Here is a 19,178-nt window from a genome sequence, read left to right on the forward strand (position 1 = left end):
CTCTAAACTACAATAATAGTGTCGTGTTGGGTCATGTAGGTAGGTAGATAGTCATGTAGGTAGGTAGATAGATGATAGACAGATATCCTAAGTGCTTCAGTGTGTATGTAAGTGTATATACAACATCTATATCTATATTCATATATTCATATAGATAGTCTTTTATCTATTCAAGGATAGTTTTGTTTTTTTCCTATTAAAGATTATAGAATCTTTTCAACAAATGGTTCAGGAACTAGATATCCTATAGAAAATAATGAATCTGGACCCTTACCTGGACCAATACACAGAGCTTGACTTGAATTGGATTATAGATCTAAAAGTAAAAACACTAAAACTTTTTGATATTTTAGAAACATGAATAAATCTTTATGAATTCATGTTAATCAAATATTTCTTAGGACATAAAAAGAACTATCTATAAAAGGGAGGTTTGAAAAATTGGGCTTCATCAAAATTAGAATCTTTTGCTGCTCAAAAGACACCTTTAGGAAAATGAAAGGCCAGCTACAGATTGGGAGCTATACGTATTTCCAATACATACAGTCTGACAGTCTTATATGAACAGGAAGGTAGCCAATTAAATATGAGCAAAAGATTTAAAAAGACACTTCATTAAAGGAAGTCATAATCCCTTGGGAAGCATAGGATGCATATGAAAACATGTTCCACATCAGGAATTGGAAAACTATGGCCCATGGACCAAATCTGGCCTATTGTCTGTTTTTGTAGACAAAGTTTTATTGAAACATCATTACACCCATTCATTTATGACTGCTCTCATGCTATAACAGGAGAGTTGAGTAGTTATTAAAGAGACATTGTGGCCACGAAACAAATATTTCCTGTCTGCCTCCTTACAGAAAAATTTGCTATCCCCTGGTCTAAAGGAATCAAATTCCAGGGAAGACTAAGCTCTTCCTAGGTGAGCAAACACCAGTGGAGAAGTTTGGCCTCATTTAATGTAATTTTCCCCAAGATAAAACTTATTTTTCTTGGAATTATAATTTTTTACAGTTGGATCTTATTTTTTTATTTTTTAAATCATAGTTAATTCATTTTTATTACCAAGCTAGCAAACTCTATTAAAGGCAAAATTATACAAGTTTTTCTTTAAGTTTTGGTAACTTAAGGTGCAATATTAGAAAGTTCTATCTTATTCTGAGGAACAAACTACACTTCAAGGTTAAAACAGTGATGTAGAGCGAGAACAAAACAAACAAAACAACAACAACAAAACTGATGGAGATTCATGATGTTGACCAGAAGTTAGTACTAAGAGAAATTGTACTGAAAACCACTTGGTTTAAACAGCCTGTACTTATTTCCATCAGTAAGTTAAGTTGTGACTGCAAACAAGTAAGGATGAGGATTGAAGGCATGTGCTGCCTTTCTGAAGACTGACTAGTCTCACTGCCCAGGTGGTATCCACTCATGGATGTATTTGCCCTGATCTTCACTAGAAGAAGGGGCTCCTATTACCAGTGCAGATCAGGGCATGTGTTGGTCTTTGATCAGTTCAACACACTCCAGAGAGATGTAGGGAGTAAATCTTAGTGGCCTGGCAGGCCAGGCTTATATGCTAACTGAGGAGTCTAGACATTCTGGGTTTGCCTCACATTCTTATTAGTTTGTTGTTGCATCAGCTGTGTTCTGATTGGTTACACTCTAAGATAAAAGCCATTACATCATTGGTTATATAAATTGTTTACATAAAACGTTTTGTGTTTGAGGTACAACAGGTGTCAATCTCCTTTGAATGAGCCATATACTTATCTGTAACATGTTTACAACCATAGTTAGTTTTTAGAAAGACAGTTTTTCAAGCAAGAGAACATTTTTGATGGAAAAGATTGGTTACCATTTTTAAGCATAGCAAACAGATTTTACTCCTGTTAAAATGTAGAATAAGGTATCCTTTACAGAAAATTCATTTCACTTATTACAAAGCCCCAGTATTAATTAGTTTACTTAAATTAAATCTGATATTACTACTTTTTCTATGTTAGGATAATTTAATGTCACATATGAACATAAAAATGATTTTTGTAAATTTAGTTTCAGTATCAGTATTTGTACTAGAAGTACAATAACATTAACTCCATAAACTTTTATTTTTCTCTATTTCCATGAGCTAATAATCAGTTTGACAACCCAGCAAAGTGGCATGTTATAGGGAAATTTTCTGACTGGAGCAAAATTTAATGAAACAATGTTTAAGGTCATCTTTGATTTCTGCATGCTTACTTCCACATCATACTTCTTCAAGTCCTATCTACTTTAAAGTCAACCTTGAGTCCATCCTCTTATCTTCATCTCTTCTTTATCTCCCACCCCATTTCCAGTCCAGGCCATTTTCATCTTTTACTCATTGTTTTAGTCACAGTAAGCTCTAGAGTAACACATTAACCTTCTAATCTCAGTAATTTTACACAGCAAAGGTTTACTGTGGCTTATGTAAAGTCCAGTGTGGTTTGAGCTGTGATCCTTTTCCATCTTGTAGCTATAATATCTGCACAGTGGCTTTGAAGTTGGTCAGATGGACTAGAAATGACTTTATCACTTTTGCTCACAGCCTGTTGGTCAGAGCTAGTCACATGGCTCCAACTTAAGTGCAGTGAAGGCTGGGAAATGTAGGACAGCACATGAAATATTTAGAGATCACAATTATCTGTACCACATTTAGGTTATTATAGTTACATCCTAATTGGTTTCCTTATTTACTCTCATGTTCCACTACAATGCTTTCTTTACCTAGTAGCTAGAGTGCTTGGAAAAAAAAATTTTGTTACTATCTCGCCAATAACTTCCTTTTTGCATAAAATCCAACACTTTGCCCTCACCTGTGCAACTACTGCATGATATGGTCCTTGCCTTCATTAATTTCATGATTGGCAGTTAGTATTGTTATAACTGTGAATAGTGTATTTTGAATAGGCATTTTAAATTTTGTCCATAGCTATGAAAATGTGATTTAAAATAGTGTCACATTTACAAAATCACAATAATAACTATAAACTGAATAATAATACCAAGAGAAGTCCTAATTTATATGGCAGTCTCTGCAGTCACATTGTGGGTAATTAGAATCTGAAGAAAAAAAAAAGCCTTTTGAGAACATTGACATAAAATCTGTTATAATGAATAAATTCTGTGTAGTAGAGTTACAATAATTCTGTTTCTCTGACAAATGATCTCAGCATAAATGGTTTCTTTGGCTAAAGTTTATATGAAAGATATTTCATTAATGTTAAATGTGTAAAAATTAATAAAGTTTATTTTTTAGAGGAGTTTTAGGTTTACAACAAAATTGAGTGGAAAATACAGAGTTCCTATATGTCCCCTGTCCCTACACAGATATTACTTCCCCCACTATCAACATACCGCACAAAGGTAGTGAATTTGTAACAATCTATAAACCTACAGTGACACATCAATATCACTCAAAGTCCATAGTTTACATTAGGTAGGGTTCACTTTCAGCGTTGTGCATTCTATGGGTTTTGACAATAAATGCGATTTTTAGACAAGTTTTTCATGAAGTTTGTGTTTTGCCATTAAGTAGTTACTTCCCTTCAGTTGTACTTTCAACTTCTTCTGTTATGCCTTCTCCAATTTCTTCCTTGGCAGTATGAAGCTCCTAATTAATTATCCCAAACACCACACACACACAAACACTCTCTCTCTCTCTCTCTCTCTCTTTCTTTCTCTCTCTCTCTCTCTCTCTCTCTCTCTGTGTCTGTCTCTCTCTCCCTCTCCTCCCCCCCTCACTCTGATTGTTTTCTAGTTGGAGTGGTTGAAATATTTTCTTAAGGTAATTAATTTGTAATCTCACAAACTGTGGATTAGAGCAGTGCCCTTGCCAAAAGATAGAGGAGCTAATTAAGGTTCAACCCTTATTTTCAAATGTGCATGAAAGAAAGCCTGTATATAAATTCTTTCTCATCTCTGAGCTGTGAATCCTAGGAATAAAGTTTTTAACAAGCTGTTTATCTTAATAAACATCTCAGGATTTATATATTTTATATGTTTATTGAAATGTAGCAGAGCATTCATATTTTTGATAATTTTTGACATTAAAAAATTGATTCCTGTTCTAGCAAATGAAAATTACATTTAGTAAAATTGGGTACTCTATGGTTTTTTACATGGATTTAGATCTAGCACAGTTCAAATGACTTGTCTTACACTTGACATCTACTTACATATAAAAGGCTCATGTAACAGTTTTTACATGGTGTTAGTATTGTCATTCTTGTTTCTTTTCCTTTGCTGGCCTACTTCTGTTTCAGCCCTTGACCATTAATAAAGTATTAAATAGCAAGGAGATTATCCTACTACTGGGTACACAATATTGAATAAAAACAGGTGTTTGTGGGATAGAAAGATAAGGAAATCAAATCTTTGAGAAGTTGATATACCATTCTTCTTTCATATAATTAGATGTTTTATAAAGTAATTCGGGATTGTATGACAAGAGTCAAGGAAGCTATTAAGCAATCTCTGTGAAAACTTGATTGTCTTTGTGCTTTGACTAACTGTGTTTGTCTTGTTCACAGTAACTGTAGTACTGAATGGAAGTGGCTTGTAGACAGAGCAAGAGTTGGCAGCCGTTGGACGTGGCTTCAAGCCCAGATTTCAGAACTAGAATACAAAATCCAACAACTAACGGATGTTCACAGGCAGATTCGTGCCTCCAAGGTATTATGTGTGCTCTTCTATTTAAAAAAATATTATTAGTTTTAGTTTCTTCTCATCTCTCCACACAAAATAATTGTTATTAGGCTTTATAAAAATGTAGTTAATGTTAAGATTTCTGATATACTAATTCTGTAAGTTGAAACTATTTTTGTAACTTATCACAAACATTTTATCATATTGAGCAGTTAAGAATTTCTTTATTGGATTTCAGTTAATAGAAATGATAAACATTTTTTATAAACCTCTACTTTGTTGGAATTTATTTTAACATATGTGAGAAATTCTGAGTGTATCTTATTGGAATCTCTTTAGAGTTTTTTGTTTGTTTTAAGAAAAATTATAAACACATAAAAATGTTCTAGAAGGCAATATAATGAATACCTGTGTACCCACCCTCAAATTTATCAAATATTAAATTTTTATTAATTTGGGTTTTGTTTTTAGAATAATAAAGCATTACCTTACAATTGAAGTACTTGTATAATCCTTCCTGATCCCATTCCCTTTCCCTATGCCACTGATACCAACATATTTTAAAAGATTTTAATTTTATATTGGTGTAAAGTTGACTAACAATGCTGTGTTAGTTTCAGGTGTATAACAAAGTGATTCAGTTATATATATACATGTACCTATTCTTTTTCAAATTCTTTTCCAGTTTAGGTTATTACAGAGTATTAAGTAGAGTTCCCTGTGCTATACAGTAGGTCCTTGTTGGTTATATATTTTAAATATAGCAGTGTGTACATGTCATTCCCAAACTCCCAATCTATTCCTCCCCCTCCCCCTTCCCCCCGGTAACCATAAGTTTGTTCTCTAAGTCTGTTTCTGTTTTGTAAATAGGTTTATTTGTATCTTTTTTTTTTTTTGGATTCCTCATATAAGCGATATCATAGGATATTTGTCTTTCTCTGTCTGACTCACTTCACTTAGTATGGTAATCTCCAAGTCCATCCATGTTGCTGCAAATGGCATTATTTCATTCTTTTTAATGACTGAGTAATATTCCATCATATATATGTTCCACATCTTTATCCATTGCTCTGTTGGTGGACATTTTGGTTGCTTCCATGTCTTGGCCATTGTAAACAGTGCTGCAATGAACACTGGAGTGCATGTGTACTTTTGGATTATGGTTTTCTCCAGACATACGCCCAGGAGTGTGATTGCTGGATCATATAGTAGTTCTATTTTTAGTTTTTTAAGGAACCTCCATGCTGTTCCATGAAGTTTATGTTTGTTCTTATTGCCATTTTGTTGTTTTGGATTTGTTTTGGTAGGTGTTTTTTCTTCCCTTCATCTTTTTTTCTCTTCTCTTGTGATTTAATGACTAACTTTAGTGTTGTGTTTGGATTCGTTTTTCTTTTTTCCGTGTGTATCTATTGTAGATTTTCAGTTTGCAATTCCCTTGAGATTTTGATATAGCAGTCTGTATATAAACAAGATTGTTTTAACTTGCTGGTCTTTTAATTTCAAATGCATTTCCAATATCCTGCATTTGTGCTCTCCTCTTACAGTTGCTGGTTTTGATTTGTGTGCAGGTAATTTCCCACCTTTACTGTATGTTTGCCTTTATCGGTGAGCTTTTCCATTCATAATTTTCTTGTTCCTATTTGCAGCCTTTTCTTTTCCACTTAGAGAAATTCCTTTAGCATTTGTTGCAAAGCTGATCTGGTGGTGCTGAATTCTCTTAGCTTTTGCTTATCTGTAAAGTTTTTGATTTCTCCACTGAATCTGAATGAGAGCCTTGATGGGTAGAGTATTCTTGGTTGTAGGTTCTTCCCTTCATCACTTTAAATATATCATTCTACTCCCTTCTGGCCTGCAGAGTTTCTGCTGAGAAATCAGCTGATAACCTTATGGGAGTTTCCTTGTAAGTTATTTGTTGCTTTTAATATTTTTTCTTTGTCTTTAATTTTTGTCAGTTTGATTATTATGTGTCTCAGCATTTTCCTCCTTGGGACTCTCTGTGCTTCCTGGACTTGGGTGACACTTTCCTTTCCCATGTTAGCGAAGTCCTCTTTTCTTTTCATTCTTTTTTTCTTTATTCTGTTCTGCAGCTGTGATTTCCACCATTCTGTCTTCCAGTTCACTTATCCGCTCTTCCATCTCAGTTATTCTGCTATTGATTCCTTCTACTGTATTTTTCATGTCATTTATTGTATTGTTCATCTCTGTTTGTTTGTTCTTTAGTTCTTCTAGGTCTTTGTTAAACATTTCTTGTATCTTCTCGATCTTTGCCTCCATCCTTTTTCCAAGATCCTGGATCGTCTTCATTATCATTATTCTGGACTTTTTTTCCAGAAGGTTGCTTATCTCCACTTCATTCAGTTGTTTTTTCTGGGGTTTTATGTTGTTCCTTCCTCTGAGACATAATCCTCTGCCGTCTCATTTTGTGTAACTTTCTGTGATTGCGGTTTCCATTCTTCAGGCTGCAGGTTTGTAGTTCTTGCTTCTGCTGCCTGCCCCCTGGTGGATGAGGCTGTCTAAGAAGCTTGTGTAGGCTTCCTGATGGGAGAGAGTGGTAGCTGCCCACTGGTGGGTGGAGCTGGGTCTTGTCCCTCTGGTGGGCAGGGCTGTGTCAGGGGGTGTGTTTCTTGGGCAGCTGTTTACTCAGGAAAACTTTAAACATCCTGTCTGCTGATGGGTGGAGCTGTGTTCCCCTCCTGTTGGTTGTTTGGCCTGAGGCATCCCAGAACTGGAGGTTCCAGGCTGTTGGGTGGGTACAGGTCTTGGTGAGAAAATTGTGGCTTCCAGAAGGGCTCATGCCAATGAGTACTCCCCAAAACTGCTGCCGCCAGCATCCTTATCACTGCAGTGAGCCACAGCTGCCCCCCACCTCTGCAGGAGACCCTCCAATACTAGCAGGTAAGTCTGGCCCAGTCTCTTATGAAGTCACCGCTTTTTTCCCCTGGGTCCTAGTGTGCTTGAGGCCCTGTGTGCACCCTCCAAGAGTAGAATTTCTGTTTCCCCCAGTCCTGTGGCATTTCTATGATCAAACCCTGCTGGCATTCAAAGCCAGATTCTCTGGGGGATCCTCCTCCCATTGCCAGACCGCCAGGCTGGGGAGCTAGATGTGGGGCTCAGAACTTTCACTCCTGTGGGAGAACTTCAGTGGTATAATTATTTTCCTGTTTGTGGGTAGCCCACCTGGTGTGTATGGGATTTGATTTTATCATGATTGCTCCCCTCCTACTGTCTCCTTGTGCCTTCTTCTTTGTCTTTGGATGTAGGGTATCTTTTTTGATAGGTTCCAGCATTTTTTTGTCAGTGGTTGTTCAGCAGTTAATTGTGATTTTAGTGTTTCCATAAGAAGGGGTGAGCTCAGGTCCTTCTACTCAGCCATCTTGTCTTCTCCTCCTCCCTGACTCCAACATGTATTGATAGGTACTATTTTTATGAATATTTATTGGTCCATAGGTATTTATCTGTATCTATAAATAAAATTTGTTTTTCATGCTTTTAAAGTCTATATAAGTTATATTTATACTACAAACTCTTTTGCAACTTGCTTGTTTTTGCTCAGCATAATTTTTATACATATTTATACTTCCTGTATGACATTTAATTGTATGAATGGAATGGAATTTTATAAATACAATGGATGTTTATCTCTTCTCCTATTTTCTATTAATAGACATGTACATTGTTTCAGTCTTTATGCCAGTAAAAACAATACATCAGTGACTGTCTTTTATGTGTTTTTTGGTGAACCTATGGAGAGCTTTTCTTGGGTATATGCCTAAAAGTGGAAATACTTGATCTTAGGCATGGCTGTATATGCTTTCCTATACCACTTATGTGATTGGGTAATCAATATTCCCACTGGCAGTGTGTGAGAGCTCCTGGTTTTCCACATCCTTGTGAACTTTTTGAATTTTTTGGTCTCTTAATTTTTGCAGTGTAATAAGAGTGAAATATTATTACTGTTTTAATTTAATTGTTCCCAAATATAATGAGATTGGGCCTCAGTGTAATTGACCATCAAATTTTGTTGTTTTATTTTTTAGATTCCACATATAAGTGATATCAAACAGTATTTGTCTTTCTCTGTGTGACTTATTTCACTTAGTCTAACATCCTCCAAGTCCATCCGTGTTTTTGCAAGTGGCAAAATTTTATTCTGTTTTATGGATAAGTAGTATTCCATTGTGTGTTTTTGTATGTATGTGTGTGTGTGTGTGTGTATCTCACATCTTCTTTATCCATTCATCTGTTGATGGACACTTAGTTTGCTTCCATTCTTGGCAATTGTAAACAATGCTGCTATGAACATTGGGGTGTATATATCTTTTTGAATTAATTTTTTTTTCAGATATATATGCAGGAGTGGAATTCCTGGGTCATATGGTAGTTCTATTTTTAGTTTTTTGAGAAACCTTCATAATGTTTTCTACAGTGCCTGCACCAAAAATACATACATATACATTCCCACCAAAAATGTACGAGGGTTCCCTTTTCTCCACATCCTTGCCAACATTTATCATTTGTGTTCTTTTTTTTTTTTTTTTTTTTTTGCGGTATGCAGGCCTCTCACTGTTGTGGCCTCTCCCACTGCGGAGCACAGGCTCCAGACACACAGGCTCAGCAGCCATGGCTCATGGGCCCAGCCACTCCACAGCATGTGGGATCTTCCCGGACTGGGGCATGAACCCGCGTCTCCTGCATCAGCAGGCAGACTCTAAACCACTACACCACCAGAGAAGCCCTATTTGTGTTCTTTGTGATGATGGCCATTCAGACAGGTGTGAGGTGATATCTCATTGTGGTTTTAATTTACATTCTCTGATGATTAACTGTGTTGAACATTTCTTCATGTGCCTATTGGCCACATGTAAATCTTCTTTGGAAAATTTTCTCTTTTGGTCTTCTGCCCATTTTTTGATTGGGATTTTTTGTTTGGGGTTTTTTGCTGTTGAGTTGTATGAGCTGTTTATAAATTTTGGATATTAACCCCTTACTGGTCATATCATTTGCAAATATTTTCTCCCATTCAGTCAGTTGTCTTTTCATTTTGTTGATGGTTTCCTCTGCTGTACAAAAGACTGTAAGTTTAATTAGGTCCTATTTGTTTATTTTTGCTTTTATTTCCTTTGCTTTTGGAGACAGATCCAAAAAAATATTGCTACAATTTACTTCAAAGGGTGTTTTGCCTATGTTTTCTTCTAGGAGTTTTATGGTTTCCAGTCTTACATTTAAGTCTTTAATCCATTTTGAGTTTATTTTTGTATATGATGTTAGAGAATTTTCTAATATCATTCTTCTACATGTAGCTATCTAGTTTTCCCAGTACCACTTACTAAAGAGCCTGTCTTTTCTCCATTGTATATTTTTGCCTCCTTTTTTATAGATTAATTGACCATAACTGCATGTATTTATTTGTGGGTTCTCTATTCTATTCCATTGATCTATGTGTCTATTTTTGTACCAGTACCATACTGTTTTGATTACTGTAGCTTTGTAGTATAGTCTGAAGTGAGGGAGTATCATTCATCTAGCTCTGTTACTCTTTTTCAAGATTGTTTTGGCTATTTGGGGGTCTTTTTTATTTCCATACTAATTTTAAAAGTTTTCATTCTAGTTCTGTGAAAAATGCCCTTGGTATTGTATTTTGATAGGGATTGCATTGAATCTGTAGATTGTCCTGGATAGTATGGTCATTTTAACAATATTAATTCTTCTTCTTTTCTTTCTTTTTTGGCTGCACTGCATGGCATGCAGGATCTTAGTTCCCTGACCAGGGATTGAACCTGTGTCCCCTGCAGTGGGAGTGCAGATTCTTAATCTTAACCACTGGACTTCCAGAGAAGTCCCACAATATTAATTCTTCTAATCCATAAACACCATATATCTTTCCATCTGTTTGTATTGTCTTCAGTTTCTTTCATCAGCATCTTATACTTTTCCAAGTACACCTCTTTTAACTCCTTAGGTAAATGTATTCCTAGGTATTTTATTCTTTTTGATGTGATTGTAATTGGGATTGTTTCCTTGATTTCTTTTTCTGCTAGTTTGTTGTTAGTCTATAGAAATGAAACAGATTTCTGTATATTAATTTTGTATCCTGCAACTTTACTGAATTCATTGATGAGCTCTGGTAGTTTCTTCATGGTATCTATAGGATTTTCTTAGTATCATGTCAACTGCAAACAGTGATAGTTTTACGCTTCCTTTCCAGTTTGGATTCCTTTTATTTCTTTTTCTTTCCTGCTTGCTATGGCTAGGACTTCCATACCATGCTGAATAAAAGTGGCAAGAGTGGGTCTCTTTGTCTTGCCCTGATCTTAGAGGAAATGCTTTCAGCTTTTCACCACTGAGTGTGATGGGTTTGTCATATATGGCCTTTATTATGTTCAGGTATGTTCCCTCTATGCCCACTTTCTAGAGAGTATCATAAATGGATGTTGAATTTTGTTAAAAGCTTCTTCTGCATCTATTGAGATGACATTTGGTTTTTATTCTTCAATTTGTTATTGTGGTGTATCACATTGATTGATTTGCATATGTTAAAAGTCCTTGCAAAAATCTTGAGAAAAATCCCACTTGATCATGGTATATGATCCTTTTAATGTATCTTTGGAGTTGGTTTCCTAATATTTTGTTGAGGATTTTGGTATCTATGTTCATTAGTGATATTGGCCTGTAATTTTCTTTTCTGTGTGATATCTTTGTCTGGTTTTGGTATCAGGGTGATGCTGGCCTTGTAGAAAGAGTTTAAAAGTGTTCCTTTCTCTACAATTTTTTGGAATTGTTTGAGAAGAATAGATGTTAACTCTTTTGTAAATGTTTGGTTGAATTCATCTGTAAAGCCATCTGGTCTTGGACTTTTGCTTGTTGGGCACTTTTTTCTTTTCTTTTTAATTACTGATTCAGTATCATTACTGGTTATTGGTCTGTTCATATTTTCTGTTTCTTCCTGGTTCAGTCTTGAGAGATTGTACCTTTCTAAAAGTCTTTTCATTTCTTCTAGGTTGTCCACTATATTTGTATATAGTTGTTTATTGTAGTCTCTTACAATTGTTTGTATTTATGTACTCTTGGTTGTAACTTCTCCTTTTTCATTTCTGATTTTCCTGATTTGGGCCCTCTTTTTCTTGATGAGTATGGTTAACAGTTTATCAATTTTATCTTTTCAAATAACCATCTCTTAGTTTCATTGATCTTTTCTATTTTTGTTTTTGTATATATTTCATTTATGTCTGCCCTGCTCTTTGTGATTTCTTTCCTTCTACTAAGTTTAGGTTTTCTTTATTCTTTTCTTAGCTCTTTCAGGTGTGAGGTTAGGTAGTTTATTGGAAATTTTTCTTGCTTCATTAGGTAAGCTTGTATAGCTATGAACTTGTCTCTTAGAACTGCTTTTGCTGCATCCCTTAGATTTTGGATCATTGTATTTTTGTTTTCATTTGTCTCCAGGTATTTTTTTGATTTCCTCTTTGATTTCTTCAGTGATCCAGTGGTTGTTTAGTATCCTATTGTTTAGCTTCCATGTGTTTGTGTTTTTTTTCTTGTAATTGATTTCTAGTCTTATTGCATTGTGGTTGGGAAAGATGCTTTGTATGATTTCAATTTTGGTAAATTTACCACGGCTTATTTTGTGGCCTAGCAAGTTATCTATCCTGGAGAATGTTCCATGTGCACTTGAAAATAATGTGTATTCTGTTGCTTTTGGATGGAATGTTCTGTCTGTCTATCTATCTATCTGTATTGTTTCTCTGGTCTAATATGTCATTTAAGGCTAGTGTTTCCTTATTGATTTTCTGTCTTGATGATTCGTCCATTTATATAAGTGGGATGTTAAAGTGTCCTACTATTATTGTGTTACTGTTGAGGTCTCCCTTTATGTTTGTTAGTATTTGCTTTATGTATTTAGTGCTACTATTTTGGGTGCATATATATTTATAATTGTTATATCTTCTTCTTGGATTGATCCCTTGATCCTTATGTAATGTCCTTCTTTGTCTCTTGTAACAGTCTTTATTTTAAAGTCGACTTTGTCTGATATAAGTATTCCTACCCCAGCTTTTTTTGATGTCCAGTTGTATAGAATAATTTTTTCTATGCCCTCACTTTCAGTATGTGTGTGTCTTTAGATCTGAAGTGAGTGTCTTTTAGACAGCATATATACAGGTCTTCTTTTTGTATCCATTCAGCCACTCTGTGTCTTTTAGTTGGCCTTATAACTTATTTTCAGCTCATATTTAAGTATTACTTTGAGTGCATAGCATGTATTTAATTCTCTCATTGTTCTGTTTTTAATATGTTTTAATTTCCAATGTGATTACCTTTTTAACCTGAGTTATTTAATAATACATCTTTATGTTCCTGAACTCATGAATCTTTTTTTTTTTTTGGTATTTTTGTCATTTAAGTGCATTGTAATCTGTGAACTGATTACTTTGTATGGATTTCATTCTTCGTGACAAACGACTAATCAAATTTTGTAAATGCTCAATGTGTGGTAGAAATAATGTATATTCTTTATTTGTTGATTATAGAATTCTCTATTAAACTGGTTGACTTTGTTGTATACATCTGCTATATCTTCATATATCTAGATCTTTCAATTCTAATATATATTTGATATATATTTATTAATATTTGTCATCATTTTGAATTTTTCAGTTTCTCCTAGTAATTCTGTCAGTTTTTGCTTCTTACACTTTGAAATACTAATGCTATTTGGTAGATACAATTTTTTTTTTTTTCCAGGTGTTTGTTTTATAAGGTACATTTAGCTAGGTTTTTTTTTTTTTTTTTGCGGTATGCAGGCCTCTCACTGTTGTGGCCTCTCCCTTTGCGGAGCACAGGCTCCAGACACGCAGGCTCAGTGGCCATGGCTCATGGGCCTAGCCGCTCTGTGGTATGTGGGATCCTCCCGGACTGGGGCACGAACCCGTTTCCCCTGCATCGGCAGGCAGACTCTCAACCACTGCGCCACCAGGGAAGCACTAGCTAGGTTTTTAAAATCCACTCTGAGTAGTTTTAATTTTCATTTTCTTTTATTTTCCTCTCTTTGTGTTTTGTTTTTCACTTGTCTTTCATTGGATTGATGGAACTTGCTTTATTCCTTTCTTCTCTCTCTGCTCTTCTGAAAGCTATACATTATAGTCTTATTCTTTGTCATTACTCCTAGTTTGTAACATACTTCCTTAAGAGCAAATAATTCTAACAATGACTAAAAGTACTCAGTACTTTTATATTCTATTTTTTCTTAAGATATAGCTCTTAATGCTATTTAACTATGCATTATATATATCTGCTTCAATCTAGTTACTTATTTTATAGTCAGTAATCAATTACATTTCTAACAGATTTCATTAAAAATATGCTCACTGTTTTTTTGTATTCTGTATATAAAATTAGGTTACAGAGTAAGCTTCTGTAACAACATAACTCACAAATATAATGGCTTTATAAAGATACATAATGCTTCAAAAATAAAGAGTGAGTACATGCTGGTAGAGCAACTTGGTTGAACAGGGTCATTCAGGGACTCAGGTTCCTTCTGTCTTGCTTCTTTGACATACTCTCAGGTGTGTTGACTGCACTGTTGAACAGGGTTATAGTCTTCTCATTTGTGCTCTCGAGAAGTGCAAAGAGAAGTGTGGTATAGTTTGTCTTTAAGTTGGATGTGACTTGGAAGTTGCACTACTTTGTTTCATACTCCATTAGCCCAAACTTAGCCATATGAGTATAGCATGAGTACACTCCATGTGTAGGAGTCAAAGCTGAGTAATACTGTCTCACTGAGAAGTTGTATGTGTAGCTAAAACTCCGGTAGGGTTGGAGTCTTGAAAAGAAGAGGAAAATGGGTACTGGAAGAGAATACAGTATCTGCTACTTTATCTTTTCTCTCTTGGTTTGCTTCTTGCTGAAGTAAATTCTTTAGTACTTTTTGATATTAATCTCTGAACATTTAAGCTCTCTTTGTATTTGTATGTCTCAAAATACTTTTATACTACTCTCACTCTTCAATGATATTTTAGGTTGATAGAGAATTCTGATTTGATAGTTATTTTCCCTTAGGCCTCTAAAGATAGTATTTCATTGTTTTCTTTATAATGATGAGCAGTTTACTATCAATGTAATTGTTTTTCTTATGTAAGTACTCTGTCCTTTCTAGCTGGTAACTTAAAATTTTTCTTGTTTATTTGATTTTCTACATTTTTTAAACTAACATGTGTTTAATTATGGATTTATCTTTCTTTATCTTGTTTTCAGAGTACACCTTTTTAACTGTACAATTTGCTGAATTTTGACAAATATATAGTTGTGTAAACATCACCATGATCTCCCCCTCTTAATTATTGAACTGCTGTTTCCAGGAAAGGACAAAAAGTGCTTATTTTATAGGGAATTTGACAAAAATAAGCTAATTTTCTCACACATTTATTTGCAAGTTCTGTCAGATGTTCATGTTGAGATGTCCTGATAGAGTTAGAAATATGAGATTTGGAGAAGGCAGGTTTATAAGAAGATGTAGATGTAGAAATGGCAATTAAAGCTATGCTATTGTATTATAGCAATTTTTAAAATAAAATTTATTCATCTCTCTTTCCTTCCTTGTTTTCTACCTTTCCTTCATTCTTTCCCTTCTTTCCTTTCACACACAGTTATTAGGTGCCTAATATGTGCTTAGGGTATACAGTGATGAATAAATCAACAGAGTTCTTATATTTTTAGGGTTTAGTCTAATGGGGGGAAAATTGAGCAAATGATTACAGAAATAAACACTGTTTTATTTCCCAGCAGGGGAAATTTAACACAGAATTTTCCTAGCTTAAGCATGTATTGTTTCCTCCAAATTATAGGCTGTTTACTTGGAACTTGGACTATATTTTCCCATAGAAGTAACAATATAAAGAGTTCTTATGCAATCCCATAAGTCCTATTTAATCTAAATATTGCTAAATATCTCTTTCTATCTTTTTTTGACTGTTAATGCAATTTTTTATTGAAGTATAGTTGATTTTAGTATTTTGTTTCAGGTATATAGCATAGTGATTTAGTATTTTTGCAGATCATATTCCATTACAGGTCATTACAAGATATTGGGTATAATTCCCTGTGTTATATAGTAAATCCTTGTTGCTTATCTATTTTATGCATAGTAGTTTGTATCTGCTAATCCTATACCCCGAATCTGTCCCTCCCCACACCCTCTTCCCTGTGGTAACCATAGGTTTGTTTTCTATGTCTGTGAGTCTGTTTCTGTTTTGTATATACATTCATTTGTATTATTTTTTAGATTCTACATATAAGGGTTATCATATATATTTGTCTTTGACTTCACTAAGCATAAATTCTCTAGATTCATCTACATTTTTGCAAATGGCAATATTTCATTCTTTTTTATGGCCGAGTAGTATTCCATTGTGTATATATACATATATACATATATATATGTATATATACACTGCATCTTCTTTATTCAGTCATTTGTTGATAGGCTCTTGGGTTGCATCCATGTCTTGGCTATTGTAAATAATGCTTCTATGAACATTGGTGTGCATGTATCTTTTAAAATTAGTGGTTTTGCTTTTTATGGATATATACCCAGGAGTGTGATTGTTGGATCATATGGTAACTCTATTTTTAGTCTTTTAAGGAACCTCCATGCTGTTTTCCACAGTGGCTGCACCAATTTAGATTCCCACCAACAGTGTACCAGGGCTCCCTTTTTTCCACATTCTCTCCAACACTTATTTGTTATTTATAGGCTTTTTGATGGTAACCATTCTGACAGGTGTGAGGTCATATTTCATTGTGGTTTTGATTTTCATTTCTCTAATAATTAGTGATGTTGAGCATCTTTTCATGTGCCTGTTAGCAATCTTTATGTCTTCTTTGGGAAAATGTCTATTCAAGTCTTCTGCCAATTTTTTGATTGGATTATTTGTTTGATATTGAGCTTTATGAGCTGTGTGTGTGTATTTATACACATATATATATATTTTATTCAATATAGTTGATTTATAATGTGTTAGTTTCAGGTGTACAGCAAAGTGATTCAGTTATACATACATATATATATAGTTTTTTCAGATTATTTTTCCTTATAGGTTATTACAAAATATTCAGTATAGTTCCCTGTGCTATACAGTATGTCCTTGTTGGTTATCTATTTTATATATAGTAGTATGTATATGTTAATCCTAAACTCTGAATTTATCCTTCCCCCTCTTTCACTTTTGGTAACCATAAGTTTGTTATCTATGTCTGCGGGTCTGTTTCTGTTTTGTATTTAAGTTCATTTGTATCATTTTAATGAATGATAATGAAAAAATGCCATTTGCAGCAACATGGATGGACCTAGAGATTCTCATACTAAGTGAAGTAAGCCAAATATCATATGATATCACTTATATGTGGAATCTAAACACAAAAAAAATTCTACCTTTGTTTTTATGAGAAACTGTATTCAACATGGTGAAACTGTGGACATAATGGATATAATATTATAAGGTTGATGGTGACTGGTCTGAAACGAAATAGCAGAGAAGGGAGGGAATTAGAGTCCTCAAACCATGTAGTTAGCCTAACCCCACCTAGGGTCTGCACATCCATAAAGATTAGTGAATTTTAAATTCTGTCTATCATGAGTTTATATTCTGGTAGGGGAGATAGAGCATGTAAATATCGTTGATTACAATATAATACAATATGTGGAATGATATGTGTTTTTAATAAGATATAGATGTGGCATAGAGAGAATGTTTCACTCTGTCATTAGGGGTTTGCAGGTCAGAGAATACATCAGTAAAGAGGTGATGCCTCAGTATGACTTTGGAGGATAAATAGTAGTTTGCTTAATGAACTTATGGAACTGGAAAAGGGATTCCTTAAATTTTGAAGGCATACGACATGATCTGTTTTAGGAATGACAAATTAGTATGTATTCAAAGGAGCAGAAACTTTGAGCTGTGCAGGGATGGGAGAGGAAGCTAGGAAGTCATGAATATTGTTTAATGCTTTGTAAAATTTGGTGATGATGTCTGTAGGAAGGTGGATAGAAGCATAGACATAGAGCCTTAGGCTTACCCATTCTGTCTGTTGGATTTGAGGCAACTGTGTTCAGGAATAGCTTCCTGATGGAAGTTTCCTATTCAGTTACTCTTTCTCCTTTTTAACTGTCTTCACCTGGGCCTTAAGTTGTAGTGATCTCCCAATCTTCTCAAGATCACCAGATAGTTTTCTTTGATGATTTTCTTTGAAAGATGTCACAAGTGTTTTTATAGCCAGTAGAGTTCTAAGAACAAATCAAGTTTAAAGCAATTTGGAAATTTCCAAGAAAGTGGGTTCCTAGTTGAAATGATAACTAAGTTTTATATTTGAATCTAGGCAGTATGGTTCATTTTGCTTTGACTTGAGAAGGGGTATTTTAATATTCTCTGTGTTCTAAGCAATGCTTTATACTTGTTGTTTAAACATTTTTTGAAGTTTGATTATATGTTTATATAATATATATTTGTAATAAATTATTTTAAGGAAATAAATCTTTCCAGCAATAATTTATGTAGCCTTACATTTTTTCTTTGTTCTGGCTAGATGTGGCTCTGGCCCTTTGTTCCCTTAAGAGTCATATTATGTTTATTTTATGGAAGATATCATTATAATTATGCTATCAAAATACAATATTTCTTTACTTTGATACCTTCTGCTTACCTTTCTTAGAAATTAATCAAGATGTTTAACTGCTTATTTATGTGCAGTTTAGTTGAGTTATTATTGTATTGAATAGGGAAAACAACACTTTTTTGCTCTAATACCTTCTTGAATTATTGTAATTAAAAAATTGAGAAGAGTGGTTTAATGCATTTTAAGTGAGACAGAACTTTTTGTTTAATGTATCTTGAAAGGAAAAAAGAAACCTTTCCTCTCAGTTAAATTAGAGATAAAGAAAGGGGAAAGAAATTGAGATGCTCTTTTATAAATAGCCTTTTAAAATAAGTGCTACTTTTGTGTCTCTGGTTGGGAAACATACAGTGTTTTAGTAGTGTAAAATAAGGGACAAATGACCTAAAATGTGTCATTTGCCCCTTCTTTGACACACTCCAGGTAGTCTAAATTTTGCTTAAATTCTTAGAAGAAAGCAGGTATTAGCAACATCCCTTCCTTGTTCTTGCAACAGCTTTGTCAACACACTACAACTGCCATATTTCTCTTTTTCTCTGCTCCAGCTTTTACTGAGACAACAGCTTCTTCTCACTTTCAGAAAAAAATTTTAAATAGTTTTTCTTAGTTGGAGAGGCTGGCTATCCTATATTAAATGATTTCCCCTTTAGATTTCTTTTGTTATCCTATAATAGGGTCTTCCACATCTTAAATTGTACATTTTGTTTGTTTTAAAGTTTTCATTTAAGTTTTTGCTTAAAATTAGTTTTGATGACTTTATATAAATAATAAATACGTTGCTGATGAAACCATGCACCTCAGATGAGACTTGAACCCATTGGCCAGGACTCAAACCCAGCCAG

General features: G+C 34.2%; 1 protein-coding gene across 12 annotated transcripts in view; it reads left to right on the top strand.

The window, feature by feature from the left end:
* Positions 1 to 19,178, top strand: part of KANSL1L (KAT8 regulatory NSL complex subunit 1 like) — a 165,912-nt gene that overhangs the window by 40,816 nt on the left and 105,918 nt on the right. For all 12 annotated transcript variants that reach the window (XR_004350823.1, XM_032638329.1, XM_032638339.1 and 9 more), the window contains one exon: positions 4,560 to 4,701. Coding sequence is in view for 11 of the 12 variants with exons in the window: in XM_032638329.1 (XP_032494220.1) it covers positions 4,560 to 4,701 (142 nt within the window). In the remaining variant the exon portion in view is untranslated. The remainder of the gene's footprint in view (positions 1 to 4,559; positions 4,702 to 19,178) is intronic.

The sequence above is a fragment of the Phocoena sinus genome, chromosome 7 (assembly GCF_008692025.1).
Source record: "Phocoena sinus isolate mPhoSin1 chromosome 7, mPhoSin1.pri, whole genome shotgun sequence".
NCBI classification, from domain to species: Eukaryota; Metazoa; Chordata; class Mammalia; order Artiodactyla; family Phocoenidae; genus Phocoena; species Phocoena sinus.